This window comes from Panthera tigris, chromosome B1 (genome assembly GCF_018350195.1).
Source record: "Panthera tigris isolate Pti1 chromosome B1, P.tigris_Pti1_mat1.1, whole genome shotgun sequence".
Lineage (NCBI taxonomy): Eukaryota > Metazoa > Chordata > Mammalia > Carnivora > Felidae > Panthera > Panthera tigris.
In genome coordinates, this window is record NC_056663.1 from 32,659,629 (window position 1) to 32,678,324 (window position 18,696).

The 18,696-nt window shown below is 45.9% G+C and overlaps 1 protein-coding gene across 1 annotated transcript in view; it reads right to left on the reverse strand.

The window, feature by feature from the left end:
- DOCK5 (dedicator of cytokinesis 5) overlaps window positions 1-18,696 on the reverse strand; it is a 218,722-nt gene that overhangs the window by 149,182 nt on the left and 50,844 nt on the right. Inside the window, exon 2 of the mRNA XM_042983204.1 lies at window positions 8,639-8,722. Within this exon, the coding sequence (XP_042839138.1) occupies window positions 8,639-8,722 (84 nt within the window). The remainder of the gene's footprint in view (window positions 1-8,638; window positions 8,723-18,696) is intronic.

The following is an 18,696-nucleotide window of genomic DNA, read 5'->3' on the forward strand; positions in this document are numbered from 1 at the left end:
AAGCTCTCCTCCAACTCCCTCCCAGTCTTTCAACTCCAACTCTAGTAACAGACTCTTCAATCTGTATCGGTGGACACTAAACAAGTATTCAAGGTTAGAAATTTAGTGTCAGTTACTTTTGCCACCTAGAAGATGGACTACCTTGCCAGGTACAGTTGTTTAAAATCTTAGATTCCTACCGGCAAAGTTGAGTGCAGACATATTTAATACTGATCAGACGACAAACGCTGGGGACACATACACAGAACATAAGGGTCGGACTGAAAATCTTTCTGTAACAAGAATCCTGCCTATCTTACTCTGTGCACAGTTCTTTGTAGCCTGAGTTCTACAAGGCGGCGAGGCAAGGAAAAGAACCGAAGTTCCCACCTGCTTCTAAGACTGGTTCGCGGGATTCAGGTTTTTCAGGCAGCATGTTTTCTATGACACTTTCTATTGGAGGACTCGCCTCTACGGGTTGAATAAAACGGGACACTCCAGCACAGAGTGGGTATTTGTGATGCCCAAGTCCCCTTGTGTGCTTTTTGGGATCATAAACTGCCCTTATATTACCATGAGCAAAGTAGAGGCATACGTCAACCCGAATTCTCTCTCCAGATATAAGCAAGAGGAGAAATATGGTTCTCGTATGTGCCCTCAATCGATCTTAAATTTGCCTCTAGGACTTTCTCTTTACGCTAATCGTTCACAGAGTCTTACCTATGCCACAATGCTTTGATGTGCTACGTTTCCCAATGGAGAAGAGACACCTAAGGCGTTTTTGGTAAAAGTTACACACCAAATAATGTGAATGGCCCAGCATTCAGAAGTGCGAAGAGAGCCATGCGTGGTTACGTGTATGTGTGGGATGGAAGGAGCTTGCTCACTACTTTGCCACCTTCTCGGCCCCTTGATCCCAGCAAGATCCCTTGGAGATGGAAATTAATGGGACACCAAAAGCTCAGGAGACCATTCCTCCAGAGCATTCCCCAAAACACTTTTGCTTTCAGGCTGGGCTTGCCTCTTCAGCTGCATCACGACAACGTAACTGAACGAAGGCACCGCTCGGAAAAAAGTCCTGACCCCTATGCTAGAAGGTGCCGCGTCCTACCTCCTAATATACCAGTAACCTAAATTTTAAGGATGGCATTTTACAAGCACATCCAAATATGCTTCCGAAAGAAGAAAAGGCACTCTCCGTTTGCTAAGATTAAATCTGAAACTTCTCACCGGTTCTGCTCTTAATTAGTTTTTCTTGTAAACACACTCCCGCCACCACATCCATCTTTTGGGAAAACACGTCTCAGGAACACATGTCCCCAGGAGTAGTAGCTGACAGGCAGGACTGAAGGTAAAGGTCAGACAGATGTGGGAAATGACCGGCACACTCAACAAGGCCGAATTTGCTTCCCAGGCTGATGCCAAAACGTTAGCACGCAGTCCTTATCATAAAATCCAAGCCGTTGGGCTCGCTGCCAGTGATGTGTGTGAAAGGCAGTGGTTTTTAACCCTAGAACATGGTGAGGCCACGGATTCTGAGTTACAGTATACTTTCAATGATCTTGCCCCGCCAGGTGACAAAAGCAAATGAAAGTTACAAACACATCAGACGCCTTATTTCAGCTTCTACCCAGTAGCATTTTCTACATGCTGGTAAGAACTGAGTTTTTACGAATTAATCTCGGTGTGCTTTTGTCTCTTACTCGTCTGTGATCATTGTGCAAAGCTGACCACATGGAGAAGAAAACACGAAGAGGTACAACAGGGGCATGTCAAGGCTACCGGGCTGTACAGGACGGGAAGGTCTGACAATCCCTCTTCCTGAATCAGACATTCTGAAAGAGCTCAGTAAGACCTTACGGTATCAGATGGTCCAATACGGGTCCACTTAGCACATCTCAGAAAGGTGCTTATTAAGCCTCTGCTGGAAAAAAGTTCTTTCTGATGCTCCTGTTAGAGTTTTGTCAGCCACGGAACCAAAATTCAGTGCCATGGAACTCTACCTATCTGCCAGGATACTGCCCGCTATACTCACTCACAAAAAAAATCCTGCTTTAGGGGCGCCTGGGTGGCTCAGTCAGTGAAGCATCCGACTCTTGATTTTGGCTCACACTCGTGAGATCAAGCCCCGTGTCAGGCTCCACACTCGGCAATGGAGCCTGCTTGGGATTCTCTCTCTCTCTCTCTCTCTGTCTCTCTCTCCCCCGCCCTCTCTCTCTCTCTCCCCCTCCCCTGCTCATTCCCTCTCTTTCAGGATAAATAAATAAACTTTAGAAAAAGCCTGCTTTATAAAGATAAGATTCAAGATACGTACAGCTGAAGTCATAATCCATATGAATTCCTTCTATCATAAGGGAATGGATTTCTTGATAAAGGTGCATTTCAAAACCGGCCTCATTCTATACAGAAGAAATAACATGGGTATATTGGGACTGCCTATATATACACAAATGTTTCTTTTTATTTCAACTTCTCAAGATTGCCTGTTTCCTCGGGTTCCAACGCAATCATTTGTGCTATGCTTTGGGCCGCTACAGGTTATACTAAAACTGTACAAAGCTTTGTGCTGTACTTGCTTCCGTAGCGCTTGGAACGCCTTTGAGACATTATCTCATTTTGTTATGGCCAGTTGTGTTATGCTTACCCTCAGAAATCACTGTTAACACCAGCCACCCTCTCTCCTGAGCTCGTGAGTGGTTTATGGGGCTGAAAACGAATCCATCAATGCACATGAATCAAATGCAGGAAACCAGTACTCATTGTTGGAACAACAGACCCTGGGCATTAAGTCACTTATGACTGGAATTTGGTTGATCACAGGAGAGGAGAGCTTAATGGTAACAAGAATGCTGTAACCTGATTTTTCAAAGCACTTTCATTTAATCACTTTCAATTCAAGGAGTGACCCGATTTTAGATGCAATGACCGTGACACAAAAAGAGTTTAAGTGTCCTGCCCAGGATGGTCAACCTAGAGAGGGGCAAAATCATCTGATCTAAAGCAGTACTTTCTGCCTTCTCCCCTCTCCCTCGCCATCACCCAAGTCTACTTCTGGTCCCGGTAATATCATCCTTTTTCCCTCACAACACTTCAAAGTATCTGAATTGTTTTGTTTACTCACTCTGTTCTCTTGTTTTTGTCTATCCCTCGAATGAAAACCCTGTGAGCACAGGAACCTTGCTGTTTTGTCACTCAGGTGACCTCAGTGCCTAGGGCATCTCTTGTGTTCAATAAACGTACCTAGCACAGAATAAGAGCATCACCCCTTGCTCAGCAAGTTCTTTTGAGTGAATAAATGACCACAACTGGAATCTCCAGAGAGCAGCGACTTTCCAGCCACGTCCACGGATCTGGGGTGGGAAAGAACACTCGAGAGAGGGAACAGCCACCTCGCTACCAAATCCCTGGCCTGGTTAAAGAAGTGAAGATATGGCAATGACTACAGGCTGGGTTGATGCCAAAGATGAAGGGAGGCGAGGCCACTGGCTTCAGTCCTTGAGGGATCTCGTTCCCTGAAAAAGTCTCTGAAGGAACATAATTCTCGGGGGCCGCTACAACACGAGCAGTACACACAGCCAGTTCTCCGTCCCTGCGCTCATTTTTTTTTTTTTAAACGTTTATTTATTTTTGAGACAGAGAGAGATAGAGCATGAATGGGGTGGGTCAGAGAGAGAGGGAGACACAGAATCCGAAACAGGCTCCAGGCTCTGAGCTGTCAGCACAGAGCCTGACACGGGGCTCGAACTCACTGGCCGCGAGATCGTGACCTGAGCTGAAGTCGGACACTTAGCCAACTGAGCCATCCAGGCGCCCCCCTCCCCCCGCGCTCATTTTTAGTAGCAAATGAAGTTCAGGAGCAAGGTGACAGAAAGCAGTGAGTGATAAGCGATAGCAGGTCACTCATTTGGGCTGTGGCCTGGGGGCAAAACTCAAGTAATCAGACTGGCACTTCCCCAAAAGGAAAAGTTATTATATGACCCAGCAATTCCACTCCTAGGAACATACCTAGGAACAAGAGAACTGAAAACATACGTCCACACGGAAACCTACACATAAAGGGTTATAGCAACATTACTCATAATAGGTGAAAAGTGTAAACAACTTAAATGTCCATCAACGGATGAATGGATAGATGAAATGTGATGTAGGCATACAATGAATATTATTCAGCCATAAAAAGGAAGTACCGATACCCGCTGCAACAATGACGAGCCTTAAAACCATTGCACTAAGCTAGTCACAAAGGGCCCCATGTTACGTGAACGGTCTAGACGGGGCAAATCTCCTGAGACAGACACGAGGTTGGTGGTTGCTCGGAGCTGGGGGATAATGGCCACCAAACGGGTACAGGGATTCTTTCTGGGTTCATGAAAACGTTCTGCAAGTAGACAGTGATGACGATTGCCCTTTAAAGGACAAGGATTGCCCTTTTAAGGATTGTATCCTTTAAATGGGTAAACGGTACGGTATTTGAAATAGATCTCCACGCAGCGGTTATTAAAAACAAAGACAACAAAACTCATGCAATAACCAAATCCTTCTGCAGTCTGCTGCGGATGGGGGCAATGTTGGAGCCTCCCATCCTTCCCTCATAAAAGGAGAACAACTCTGCCTATGATACCTGGGGTTTTGTGGAGGTGACTGCCACCCTCTCTTACTCTCCACGCTAGCTTGCCTTGCTCCGTCAGGCTTGCTTTGGTCCTGTCTTTTGTCTTCATTCCTTTAACGGACTTCTGCAGAACACCTACTATGTGCCAGGTGCTGTGCAAGGCACCGGCCCTACAGACGTGAGTCGAGCTGGCTTTGCCTTCAAGAAGCTACCACTTTCATAATTATTCATGCGACCACAGGCCAGCAAACAGCAAAAGGAAGAGTCGTGAGTGGTTTTCGGTGATGGGTTGTGGGCAGAAAAGAATTTTCCGTAGCTGGGCTCCAGAAAGGTAGACTCATGTCCATACCGGAAAAAGCACACACAGGTCTGGTGTGTGAATATCTCAAAGGCAGGGTGGGGCGGAGTGTGCAGGAGGAGGGGGAGCCCCAGGAGCCAAATCAGACAGGAAGCTGGAAGACACAAAACCCCTCAGGCCATGAAATAGTGCCAGCATTAGCCTTAAATTCCATCTGGCAGTACTCTGGGTGTTTCCATTTTGTTTATTTATTTTAATTTTTTTTAAAGGAAAGAGGAGATGGGGGAGGAGGGAGAGAACTTAAGTTATTACTCAGCATTTCCACCCTGTTTAATGTTTGCAAAGTACTCCTGCACTCACTTAGTCCTGAACTGCCTGAAATAATAAAGGAATTTGAGAACCCAGCCAAGAACTCGAAGTACTTAGGAGACATAAGAACCTATCACTGCATCTGGCAAGGTGGGCACTATTAAAAAAAAAAAAAAACTAATCCCAGGGGCCCCTGGGTGGCTCAGTCGGTTAAGCAAGCGTCTGACTTCGGCTCAGGTCACGATCTCGCGGTTGGTGAGTTCGAGCCCCGCCTCGGGCTCTGTGCCGACAGCTCAGAGCCTGGAGCCTGCTTCGGATTCTGTGTCTCCCTCTCTCTTTGCCCCTCCCCTGCTCGTGCTCTGTCGCTCTCTGTCTCAAAAATAGATAAAACATTTTTTAAAAATTAAAAAAAAAAAATTAATCCCCTAAAATGAGCACTATATAAAGACATAATCCAATACAATAATCTCCATAAAACCGACAGGGCTCTTGGTGGTGGTAAAGGAACTCCGTAAGCTCATGTTCTAAGTCTGCCCGTTCATACCTTGACACACACCAGGTGTCAAATGGGCACGGACATACTTTTTTGACGTGAAAGAGTCCTGCGGCACCCCAAATATTTTATGGTAGCAGTTAGCAAGAACACCAGCTTCCTGCGGTCACGACTGGAGCACCGGGACCATCATACTCAAGACGCAGCATCGATGAAGTGACAGGTATTTGTGTGACTGCCTATCAGCTGGGCCAGCGCCAGCGAGCTGCAAAACACCGGGAGCACTGTGGCTTTTGGCCTCAAGCTCCAGAAGGTACTTGAAATGGAGGTGCTTGCGGATCTGGATTACGTTTCAATCCAACCAAGCTCAGTGACCTCCTCGGCTGGCTCCAGAGGAGTACTACCTTGAGGAATGTCCATGGGTCAACTGGGAAACCACTCGGTAAAGACAGAGCACAAATTTAAAAGGACCATTATAGGAGTCCTAGGAGGACAGAGCGCTTCAGTGAGCGATTCCAAAAAACTATGTTCGGGTCACGTAACGATGAAAAGAGAGCGTTGCAAATGTATTCAAAAGACATCACCTACTTTATTTCCAGTCAACTCTCCGCTCTTCCCTCTTACGCTCCACAGGACACTTGGAAAAACTTGACAAAACCCACCACATGCACACATACTGCAACTCTACTATGGTCAAGCGGGAATTACCAGGTCGAGATCTCAAAGAGATCAAACCTTAGAGAGACGAGGCCAGCGTGTGAGGCTCCTCTCTTCTTGGGGCAACTGCCGAATTAAGAAAAGTTTCCTGAATGGCCGAGCAGCGTTTCTGATGGCCTGGTGGGTCCAGGCGAGCAAAAATGGGGAGTCCTAGACCGCCAATGAGTTGGCTGTAATTTCAGACAAACTAGGCTAAGGAAAAAAGCAATACTACAGACAAAACTAATGGTAAAAAGATTTAATAAACAGGAATTAAAAGGTCAAACTGTTTAGAGGCGCCTGGGTAGCTCAGTCAGTTGAGCGTCCAGCTCTTGATTTCAGCTCGGGTCATGATCCCAGGGTCGTGGGATTGAGCCCTGCATCAGCCTCCACACTGAGGGTAGAGCCTGTTTAAGATTCATTCTCTTTCTCTCTCTCTCTCTCTCTCTCTCTCTCTCTCTCATTCCCCTCCACCCCCTGTTCTCGGCCCCTCTCCCCTGCTTGCACTCTCTCTCTCTAAAAAAATTTAAAAGTGCAAATTGTTTCAGTATAACAATTCTAAAATTGTACGTACCTAAAAATAGGTCTGAAAATATATAAGGCAAAAAACTGACATCACTGTAAATCATCATCATTGACATAAACTGTAAGCATGGTGAAAGACCGAACACTGTTCTCTGATGGAAAATGGAGGAAAACAATGACGTACAGCAAATTTGAAAAAAAAAAATGATAAAGAAATAAGAATCTAACCGCCATCCACAGAACTCTCACCCCATGGTCCTAACTTACATTCTTTTCAAGCCTATACGGAAGTTTCCAAAACCAAATATATGCCTTCTGCCTGTACAATGCAAAAATGTGTAACACAGATACTAGCTAGAATGGATAAATCTGGCCCCTGACAAAGAAGTATGACCTAGTAAGGCCTGAGGGGACTGTGGTTTCAACAAGCAAAGCAGTCTTGAGATCAGACAGTAAGTAGATTGTCCCTTGTGTCTTGGTGATTTAGGGACAACATGGAACCGATGTTTGGGCTGGACCTGAGATGGCGAGGATGAAAAGAGCAAAGAGAGGGGGGTGTGGGGAGAGTCCGCACGGCCCTCTCCCCCTTCTCCCTGCCCCTGGGAGCTGCATGGCTGTGCTTTGAGTTGTGTGGAAGGGAGAGGAAACCCTGGCCCCCTGCCTAAACATAAAGGGAGGCAGCAGGGATAATACAGTCTTCTATGCAATCAGGCAGAATGACTTAGCTTTTCTACGGCCAAACCCTGCTTCCTTTTCCCCTGGCTTCCCAGCTTTTCTCCCCCATTCTAGGCAAGTGCATTAGATTCCTATTGGCCACCTTTGCTATTCCGCCATCGCAAGCATTTACATGGGTGAGGGCAAGTGTGGATCCTGAAAATCTAGAGATCCTGATTCTAAGAAGCTTCACCCTATGAGAAAAGTCTTCCTTGCTGCCCACCTTCTTCCTGCCTTACTCTTCAGAGGGAATAAACGGGCCCCGGAAATTGGTCTTTGCTTTGATCCTCAACTTCGGTGGCCTGGACGCATGTTGGTGGTACTCTGGGATTTGAATTAGCAATGTGGATACGTGGAGGGGTCCTGCTGGGATTCAAGCTCCACTGAGATGGAGCTACAAGCCTCGGGTGGGGTGGGATGCGGGGGGGAGTGGGCACGACCTGTGCTTTTCAGACAAACCAGGCGTGCTGAGTTACTTCCCTACAGCCCACTGACAGGTTAACTGGACCACCTCCCTAGCCTGACCTAATTGCAGGAAATATACTAGGGGGCTTTCTGGACCTGCTGTAGCCCTGACCTAGTTCTGTGAAAGAATCTCAGCAGCACCAGTAAGTCTCTCCCTCATTTCTCCCCCAATCTGGCAACATTTAGTGCTGAGTAGAAAGAGCCACTTAATCGGCAGTGTTTCCTTTGCGCGGCAGCCAATCCAGGGTCCCACGTGGCTCCTCCCGGGCCAGCACTGTGTCGGATCCTTCTGCATCCGCGGCTTGGGGTTCAGCTATTCATATGCTCTGACGTTCTGGGGTCCGAGCACGGTGGCACTCATGTATTTGGCTGGCTGTGTTGGAAATCACTCTCAGCACAAAGTTGTAGAGCCTAAGGACTTCCTGGGTTTTTTTTACTAGCACCATTTCAGGAAGTAAGGCATGTTGATGTTTGCTCGAAGTGCCTTATTAATAAGTAACTTCCACTGTGCTTCCCTTTCCCCGTCTGGCAGGAGGCCATCCAGACTTACCCTCATACATCTCCAGGATGTGAACCGTGTCTCCGATCTCCAAGGAGAGCTCCACATCTTGAGAGGCATTGTAGTTATAGATCGCTGGAAATGAGAAAGACACGGGGGAAATGGCATCAGTGGCGGTTAAAGTACAAGTCACTGCACAGCACAGTCAGTGGTTAATGAATTACTTATGGAACGAACAGCCCTCTATTTAATGATTTTGTGTGAATCACCCACTGTAAAGCAGAGGACATCCTCCTAAACCCCCGTTACTGGTAACGTACACTCATTCTTCCATCCGGCAAAAATTGGTTGGCTGTCTACGACACGTTGTGTTCGAGGCCGGGGACAGAGACAAAACCCACAGGTGGGGTCCCTGCCCCAGGGATTTTTAATAGTCCAGTAGAGGGAGGAAGATATTAAATGTATTATATTACAGAAACAACTACTTCATTTCAATTGTGGGAAGAGTTATGAAAGAAAACACCAGGCTACAATGAGAATGCAGTGCGGGTTTCTGTAGGTGGGTCCCTTGTCCATCAGACAACAGCCAGCCTACATCACCACTGAGCTCAAGATCTCTAAGACACAGAATGAGCCATCTCCCGGCTTCGCTGGCACCGTAATTGGGAGTCAAAAGGCCACTTTGAGTCCCATCTACCCTGTAGGAGCAGACTAACGCACAGTGCAATGTGGAGACGGCCATCTTTTCCCAGGTCTGGGCGTCCTGGGGAAATGGATCGCCCAGCACCTCCGCATCAAGGTGACCTCAATCACCACATCCTCAGGACTGGCAGTGACTGGGCCAGATTATGGAAAATAGGCTAAGTCTGATGATTCAAAAAGACGACAACCCCATCTTAAGATGGGTAAGGGCTCCGAAGAGACGTTTTACCAAGAATCATATATGCTGGCTAAGAAACACACGAAAGGGTGCTCATCGTCATTAGTCATCAAGGAAATGCAAATTCACCCCGACAAGACACCACTTCACACCCACTAGAATGGCTATGGGTTTCTGTTTGTTTGTTAGGTTTATTTATTTGAGAGAGAGAGACAGAGAGAACGCGAGCCGGGGAGGGGCAGAGAGAGGGAGAGACAGAATCCCCAGCATGCTCCGAGCTGTCAGCACAGAGTCTGACACGGGGCTCGAACTCACAAACTGTGAGACCATGAGCTGAGCTGACATCAAGAGCAGGACACTGAACTGACGGAGCTACCCAGACGCCCCGGCTAGAGTTTTAAAAAGGTAGACAACTGGCAAGAATGTGGAGAAACTGGAACCCTCACTCATGGCCGGCAGGAACGGAAGACGACACAGCCTCTTCGGAAAACAGTTTGACAGTTTCTTAAGCCACACATAAATTTCCAGTACATTCCCAGCAATTACATTCCCCGCTCACTCTGAAGAGAAATGAAAACACATCTGCGCGGCAACTTTCTGTGACTATTCCCAGCTGCTATGGTAGGCAGAAAAATAGCCTCCCAAAAGACAGTCACATCAGATTTCTGGAAACTGTGAATGCTACCTTACGCAGCAAAACATTTAGGCGCGCTGGGTGGCTCAGGTGGGTAAGCGTCTGACTTTGGCTTAGGTTGTGATCTGGCAGTTCATGGGTTTGAGTCCCACGTCCGGCTCTGTGCGGACAGCTCGGAGCCTAGAGCCTGGAGCCTGCTTTGGATTCTCCCTCTCTCTCTTGCTTCTCCCCTGCTTGCTCGAGCGCTCTCTCTCTCTCTCTCAAAAATAAATAAACATTAAAAAAAAGAATTGGGGTAAGTTAAGGATCTTGAGAGGAAGAGCATTTTCTGGATCATCAGTGTGGATCCTAAAGGCAATCACATGTGTCCTGACAAGAAAGGGCCAGAGGGAGTTTTGGGAGATGCACGGAGAGAAGGAAATGTGAAGGCGGTGGCAAAGACTGAACCACTGTGACCTCCAGTCAGGGACAGACACAACCACCAGAGGAGGTGGCAAGAAATGGAATCTCCTCGAGAGCCTCTAGAAGGAGCACTGGCTATCAACACCTTCACCTTACACTTCTGGTCTTCAGAGCTGTGAACATAAACTTCTGTTGTTTTAAGCCACTGAGTTCCTAGTAATTTGTCACAGCGGATCACAGGAAACCAAAGTAGCAGCATTATTTACAACAGCCCCAAAGCGGAAATTACCCATCCACTGATGAACAAATGGATACGTAAAACAGGATGGATCTATACGATGGAACACTACTCAGCAGTAAAAAGGGATGAAATAAGGACACAGGCTACAACACAGGTGAACTTCAAAAAATTTATGCCAAGGGAGGGGGTGCCTGGGTGGCTCCGTCGGTTAACTGGCTGACTTCGGCTCAGGTCATGATCTCACGGCTCATGAGTTCGAGCCCTGCATCAGGGTCTGTGCTGGTAGCTCAGATCCTGGAGCCTGCTTCCATTTCTGTGTCTCCCTCTCTCTCTGCCCCTCCCCTGCTCACACGCTCTCTCAGAAATAAACATTAAAAAAATTTTTTTTTAATTATGCGAGGGGTGCCAGGGTGGCACAGTCGGTTAAGCGTCTGACTGTTAATCTTGGCTGAGGGCATGATCTCACAGCTCATGAGTTCGAGCCCCGCATCAGGCTCTGTGCTGATGGTGCAACAACCCGCTTGGGATTCTGTCTCTCCTTCTCTCTACCCGCTCCCCGACGTGTGTGCGCATGCTCTCAAAAATAAACAAACTTAAAAACATTTAAAAACCATGCTATATGAAAGTCCCATACCAAAAAATCTGATATTTTAGACCTCTATTTATTTGCGATGCCTAGAATAGGCAAATTTACTGGAAATCGTGTAGCAAGCAGTAATCACTTGTTGCCTGAGCAGGGGAGAGGACGAACAGCAACTGAGCACAAACAGGCACCAAGGGAGCTTTTCAGGGAGGTGGAAACATCCCCAAACTAGATTTTGGTGGTGGGTACACAACTCTGTAAATTTACTAAAAGTCATCCAGCTTGAAAGGGACGGATTTTACAGTATATAAGTCAGAGTTCAATAAAGCTGCTTTTGTCTGTTTGTTTGTTTCAGCAGGTTTGTTTCTTGCCCTCGTTCTCTTGGTAAGCGATGTACGTGGTTCTAGGAAAAAAGAATCACCTTTAGAGATTCTGTTCTTGCCATTTACCTGACGATCCAAGGAACCAAGATGTTCCCCATCCCTGCAGCTCTAACAAGCACATGAGGATGGTTGCTAACTCATCTGCCAGATCCCACAAAGGTCATTGCCAACTGTGGGTACTTCCTGCTCTTTCTTTTTTTAAAAAAAAATTTTTTTTTAACGTTTATTTATTTTTGAGACAGAGAGAGACAGAGCATGAACGGGGGAGGGGCAGAGAGAGAGGGAGACACAGAATCTGAAACAGGCTCCAGGCTCTGAGCCATCAGCACAGAGCCTGACGCGGGGCTGGAACTCACAAACCGTGAGATCATGACCTGAGCCAAAGTTGGACACAACCGACTGAGCCATCCAGGGGCCCCTTCCTGCTCTTTCTTGAACCTGTAACACATTCTGTGTCTGCAGCTGGCCCGCAGGCTTCTCCCTACATCACAGGCTGTCAGCGATGGAGTCCACACCTCTAGCCACATCTCTTCCAAGCGGTCTATTTGAAGGGACTCACCCAAAGAGTGTTCTTCTGTAGTCTTGGCACAGAAACCTGGACAAGTTATGTTGAAATGAATTTACTATTGAGCTTTTGGACTAGACAATGAATTCCGAACACGGCTTGGCTAATGAAGTGGGTTAGGAGAAACTGCACAGGATGTAAACATAGCAGTTGAGTTCCTGATGGATTCCTCGACCCACTGAAGTTCACTTCCTTCGTGCGAGAGCCAGGGGACTCAACTGTGTTGCCCACTAAGTAAATGTCTGGTTTACTATAGAAAACGTAGATCTCACAGCCTTGACTCCCCCTAGTCCCCGTTCACTGGGGACTAGTTCCTTCCAGCGGCCCCCCTCTCAGATGGAAACAGGAAGTAATGAGAGTGACGTGTCACAACGTGTTGGGTAATGACCAAGCTCTATCTCTTCCTCGTTCTTAGTTATCAGAAAGTAGGCAGAAACTCTCAAAGGCAGCATCCAGCAAAGAGCTACCAAGAATTGTTATAAACACACATACACACACACACACACACACACACACACACACACACACACCATATAGACCAATATGTTTCCTTAACTCCTAGATTCCTAAATTTTCCAAAATTATCCTGGCCTTACTCATCCACGTTAGTCTCCATCATCTGCCAAATGCTACCCTCTGCTCCAGTCGAGACTCCTACGGTCTCCCTAAAGTCTGTGTTCACTCACGGTTTATCCCTCTTTGGAACAACAGCTCATTTTTTGGATACACACACATAACAATCTGAAACTCCCATTCACAATGCTATTCAACAAGTGACTGTGGGGTCCCTGGTAGCCTACAGGAATCTCTTTCTTCTGACATCCGACATCTTTTCCTTCCGACGCAGTTTGGGTTATTAATCGCAGATAACTTTGCTTATCATCCGCCACCAATCGAAAGGAAAACTCCTCACAAACGAGGACCCCGTTGCATCTTATTTTCGTCTCTTTCACATTTCCAGACCCTGGATTAGACGCAAAGAAGGTGCTCAAGGCACAAGAGTGACTTTTACAGAAGCTACCAATCGATTCGGTTACTCACTGCTTCTTCCCCAAACTTTAAGATGCTTCTGTCTTCCTGAGAAATGACAGCTGTGGTTCTGCACCGCTCAAGAGAGGGATATCAAAATCACCGCGCCTGCTGCTTTTTGCTTATTACACAAGAGAGAATCCGCCTGCCCAACCCAAGCTTGCGAAAGATTCCCACGGGAAGCACATCCCTCCCAAAATGCCTTTCGCTGCAGTAAAGTCGTCAGTTAGAGGACGTTCATCTGTTTCACATCTTCGGGCAGAAATGCCAACGAGCTTCCCGACCACTCAGGGCTGTCCTGTATTCGTTCCAAAGGTGCACTTTTGAACCACGCCCTCCCTCTCCCGCTCCTTATTACACCTCATTTCCATTGTATTGTGTACAATTTTACCTCCATACGCAATACGATAACTACAAGAAGTGCACGCCATGTACCGCAATGACTTAATGAGGAAACAGATTCAGAAGAGGCAGACACCTTGCCCCAAGTAACCCAGCTTTATAAGCAGCAAAGCTGGTAAGGGACGCAGCCCTGTGATGATGCCTTCCTCACATTTTACAAGGCTGTTCCAGAATGGTGCCTGGAAACCAAGAGTAGAGGCTCACCGATTCTCAACGTGCTGCCTGCCTTAGATTTCTCTCGTACCATGGGAACCCAACGTCCAAAAACAAGCTTGATTATACGAATCGATGACTGGTAATCCTGTCGTCTGCTAGGCTGGTGCTGTTTTTCAAAACAGGCATACAGCTAGCGCTCAGCAGATTGTGCCTTCTCCCCTGGAATGTGAGTAATTCTTATGGAGAAAGACAGATAAAGGGGGAAATGAAGGAAACTCTGAGGGTTAAACAAAACACAATTGAAGACTCAACTATGCCACTTAGACATGCATGACCTTGAATGAGTTCCTCAGTGGGAGCCTCGGTTCCCTGTCTGTAAACTAGGCATCAGATCAGATGACTCTAAGGGTCCCTGTGGCTCCAAAATCCCCTGATTCATGAGGTGATGAAAAGAAGCAGGAGAAACAAGTTGTGCTGTTTTGAACTGGCGGGGCCCACCGCAATCTCTTGTTTTGTCTGAGGAAATTAAACAAGAACAGGGAGTCGCTGAATATAAATTGCCTGGCTGGCTGCTATGAGCAAGGTTGGGAGAGACGAATTGCGAATTGTGGGGATTTCCCCCTAAGCAGCTTACTGTTTAGATCATCAAAGTATGATTTTGTACAGCCACGTAGGTAAGACAGTATGTCTACAGATGTCAAACAGCTTGCATTTTATCAAATCTTTGATTTGGCCTTTCCTTTTAAACCCGGCTTGTAGGAGGGAGGAAAAAAGAACTTTGAGGTCTTCAGACTCTGCGACAAGAGAACAACAAAATAACACCAACAGGACCCAAAATGAGGATGGGTTTTGACAATGAAAAGTCTATGTGTTACTAGTGGTTAATCTGTCTAGTGAATTAGGTTCGTTCACGAATCTTCAAATTACAAGCCCTTGAAGAAAACACAGCATGACATTTTCTATTTAGTCGTTTGGCAGAATCTACAAAAGGAAGATCCAGCAAGCCCAGAATAAGCTCCCAATCTGAGTTACTGTTCAGAAAATTGAAAAAGATGACCAAACTTCATCTTCTTCATTATTATCTTGACCTACCTACTCTCAGCCATCAGAACTACAAAAACTTAAAAAAGGCACATCTCACGTTTGATCTTTGCCCTGGAGTTAATGCGGGGATGTCCCGAATGGCCAGGTGGACTTTTCTCTTTTGCTCTTTAATTCCAGTCTCCTATAAGGACCAGAGGATCAGATTCAACAGCAGGTCTGACCCCAAGTAAAAAAATCTATGGTTTTACACTGAGCATTCCATTTAGGTTCCCAACTAATCTTTTCAGGATGAGACGCTCATCCTGCTCTACTCAGAACTCTCCACGCCAGGTGCCATCGAATGAAGACAGCAGCTTATGCTTCTCCCTAACAGCAGAAGCAGTAGAACAGTAGAACCTCCTCCCTCCACAGGAGCAGGTTCTTACGGGCTTCTTAATTCACTCTCTAGACTACTGAGGAGGAGAGGATGTATTGACCAATTCATCGGTAATTCTTTAGAAATCTCTATTTTAAGAATTATATCTACTTGTAGGTGGAGTTGATAATTACATTTAAACTGGAGAGAGGTTTCACAGATCTAAGTTCAACTAATTTACTGATTGGCTCGCTGTTACCAAGCGGTTACTACGCGCCGTCTCATTTAAACTAATATGAAATTAAATGTACACAGGATGTTTAAAGGAGCAAAGCTGAAACAAGATTGTTCAGAAGTATGGGGGGGTGGAAATCTATGATCTACAAACATGCTGAGCTTTTCCCCATAGCTTCCCCATTGAACAAGTGAAGGCAACAGTACGTTCTTTATACGATTTTGTGAAGCCCAGAGAGGAGGAGGTATGCAGAATCCCCAGGACCGTGACTAATACCTGGCGGGCACTGAAAAAATGGCGGCCACCTTCCCTTTTACCCCTTCCCTTTTTTGCCCTGTCCAGCTTCCCACTTTGAGCACGATGGCAACCACATCTTCAAAGATGGATGGACACTATCACCCTCACCAATAAGCCAGTGGAAGTCACTCAATGAAAACTGGGAATCAGGAAGACCTACAGAGAAACAAAACAAACTAGCCCCGATAGGCCTTCCAAGGTTAAGGTTGCTGGACAATGAAGTGCAGGTGTTCCTAAGGACGGCAAAGCCGTTTTCCTACAGGAAGCTAAGAACGGAGTTGCCCTAAGAAGCAGCAGGAGAGCCAGGCACTATTTGAATATTTTAACCATTCTCCTGCTGTCCCTTCCAGCATTTCTACAGTGATTTAACTGAGGAACCAGGGTGTCAATACCCCAGATGCCTCAATCACTTGCTCACTGTAGTACCCTCAATCTGGACACAACATTGCAACGCATTCTAACATTACTCATGCCTACGGTTCTAGCAGCTTCTCTTCTTTTCCACTGATCTCTTTCTTGTTAAGAAAAAGTAAAAGAGAAGAAAACGCGAGGGCAAGTAAGGAAGGGTTTTAATGACGAAGTAAGAAAAATCTGACTAATGAGCCCAGAACACTTTCCCCCAACCAAATAAGGTATTAGTCAGGTTCTTCTTGGTATCTCTTCTTATTAAATACAAATTAAATAGATCTGAGATAAAAACGGTCAGATCTAAGATTGGGTCAAGTTTACTGCCTCTAACTTATGGACAGAAATCATAACTCAGGAATAGAGAATCTGAAGATAAAAGCCACAGATTATTGTGGAATCTAGAACAAGCATCTTAAAATGACAGGCAAAAACATCAGTGACTCTTTTCTCCATAGAGACCTGAATTTGAGACAAAACACAGCTCACGGAGAAAAGGAATGATCCCTAACCAGGCTGCAAAACCCATTAATTTGAAAGCATCAAGCTGAAAATAAGAAAACAACCATAGAAGGTTGGGACCTGGGCATACATCTTGGCAGGGCCTGTCCCAGGGCAAACTTGGCTGGTCCCCCTTCCAGGGCCCACATCCAGGAGGGCCCGATTACATACACCACAGTCACGTCATACTGTGAGCACAGTGAGAAGACAGAGTGTGTGTATACACGGCCAGGAGGGAAGGCAGGGATGAAAAGAGTAAACAGCTAGGGAAAGGTCAGAGACCAAAGAAATCTGGGAAACCATTTGGTCAAATCTCCCTTGTTTCATAAAGGAGGAAATGGAAGCCGTGGGTGTGTGTGTGTGTGTGTGTGTGCGTGTGTGTGTGTGTGTGTGTGTGTTAGCTGAAAAGTGATAGATGAAGATAAAACCAAATTGCAGTCAGGCCACCGAAGGTCCTTCCCACGGTCTGGCCAAAAAACTACCACCCTGGACTCATACAAGTCATCTAATCTTTTCAGGCTTCAATGTCCTCATCAATAAAGTGACATTTGTGAACTGGTATTTTACCTGCCTCTTAGGGTTACTGTAAGAAATGAAAGGAAACATAAAAATGAGTAATTTTTAGTCATGTCTTTGGAACCGTGATATTTCAGCATAAAAGACAAGTACAAATTTTAAAAAAAGGATAAATAAATCTAGGCTAATCTATTTGAATTAGAAATATCAGTACGGGGGCACGTGGGTGGCTCAGTAGGTTAGATGTCTGATTCTGGATTTCAGCTCAGGTCATGATCTCCTGATTCATGGGTTTGAGCACCACATCGGTGCTTGAGATTCTCTCTCTCCCTCTCTCTCTGCCCCTCCTCTGCTCATAAGCTCTCTCGTGCACGCAAAAAATAAATAAATAAAAATAAAAGTATCAGTATGAATTTGGAAGTTTTTCCTCCTAAAAATAATAAATATATATGTATATATGTGCATATAATAAATGTATCTGTATATAAGTACATATATACGTAAATACACACACACACATAGATGAATTTCATTTTCACTTGTGGCCATAGTGGGTCAGAGAACACATCAGGGGTCAAGTGAACTCTCTCGTCTGAAAGATCTAAACAAATAGGCAAAATATGACTCGTGGTTTTCAGGCACCCAACAGCACGTAGTGCAGAGGGATGCCCGACAGAAGAGAAACAGATGAGGTTAATCTACAGCTGCCTCTGGTGACTGCTTGAAAAGAGTCTCCAGGCAAATGTACAGGGAGAAGAAACACAAACAGACCCTGGTAGTCACCCTAAGACGAGGAAACAGAGTTGAGAATTCAGGGTCAAGGTGGCTAAGATATGCAGGACAGAGAATCAGAGGGGAGTTTCCCTCGAGTCTATCGACAATGACTGGTCGACCCGTGTATGCGAAGCAAATACCCGAGGCCAAGGAAAAGAAGCAACGAGAAAAGAACGGAAGAAGCAATTCCCATTCCTCACACAGGGCTAGGAACAGCCCTGGAAAACTCACGTTTTCCACAACCAGAGTGGAGAACTTTGTGATACGTGGCGTCTACTCTGAGTACCAGAAGCGTAGAGCCTAAGAGTAGGGTAGGCAGTGCAACCAGATTGGCCCTAAGGTAAAGGCTGTGCGGGTCCTGCCTAACTGAGACCAAATGCAAATGTGAAAAGAATAAAAATCTTCCTCATAGCTGCATCCCAGAACAAGGCTCACACTCCCAAAGAGATAAAATTTACAATGTCCCAATACCAGTTCAAGATAACCAGGCATGAAAGGATGAAAAGTCAGGAGATACACGAATCAACAGAAAAAGACCTAGAAATGGCATAGATCAGGCAACGGAGCGTGTTCCAGTTAACTAAAGGATTCGAACCATGCAAAGCATATTCTTCGACTACAATGAAAACTTATGGTCAATAACAGACATTAAAAAAAAAAATCCCAGAATATTTGAAACTAAACAACCCACCTCTTAACAGTCCCTG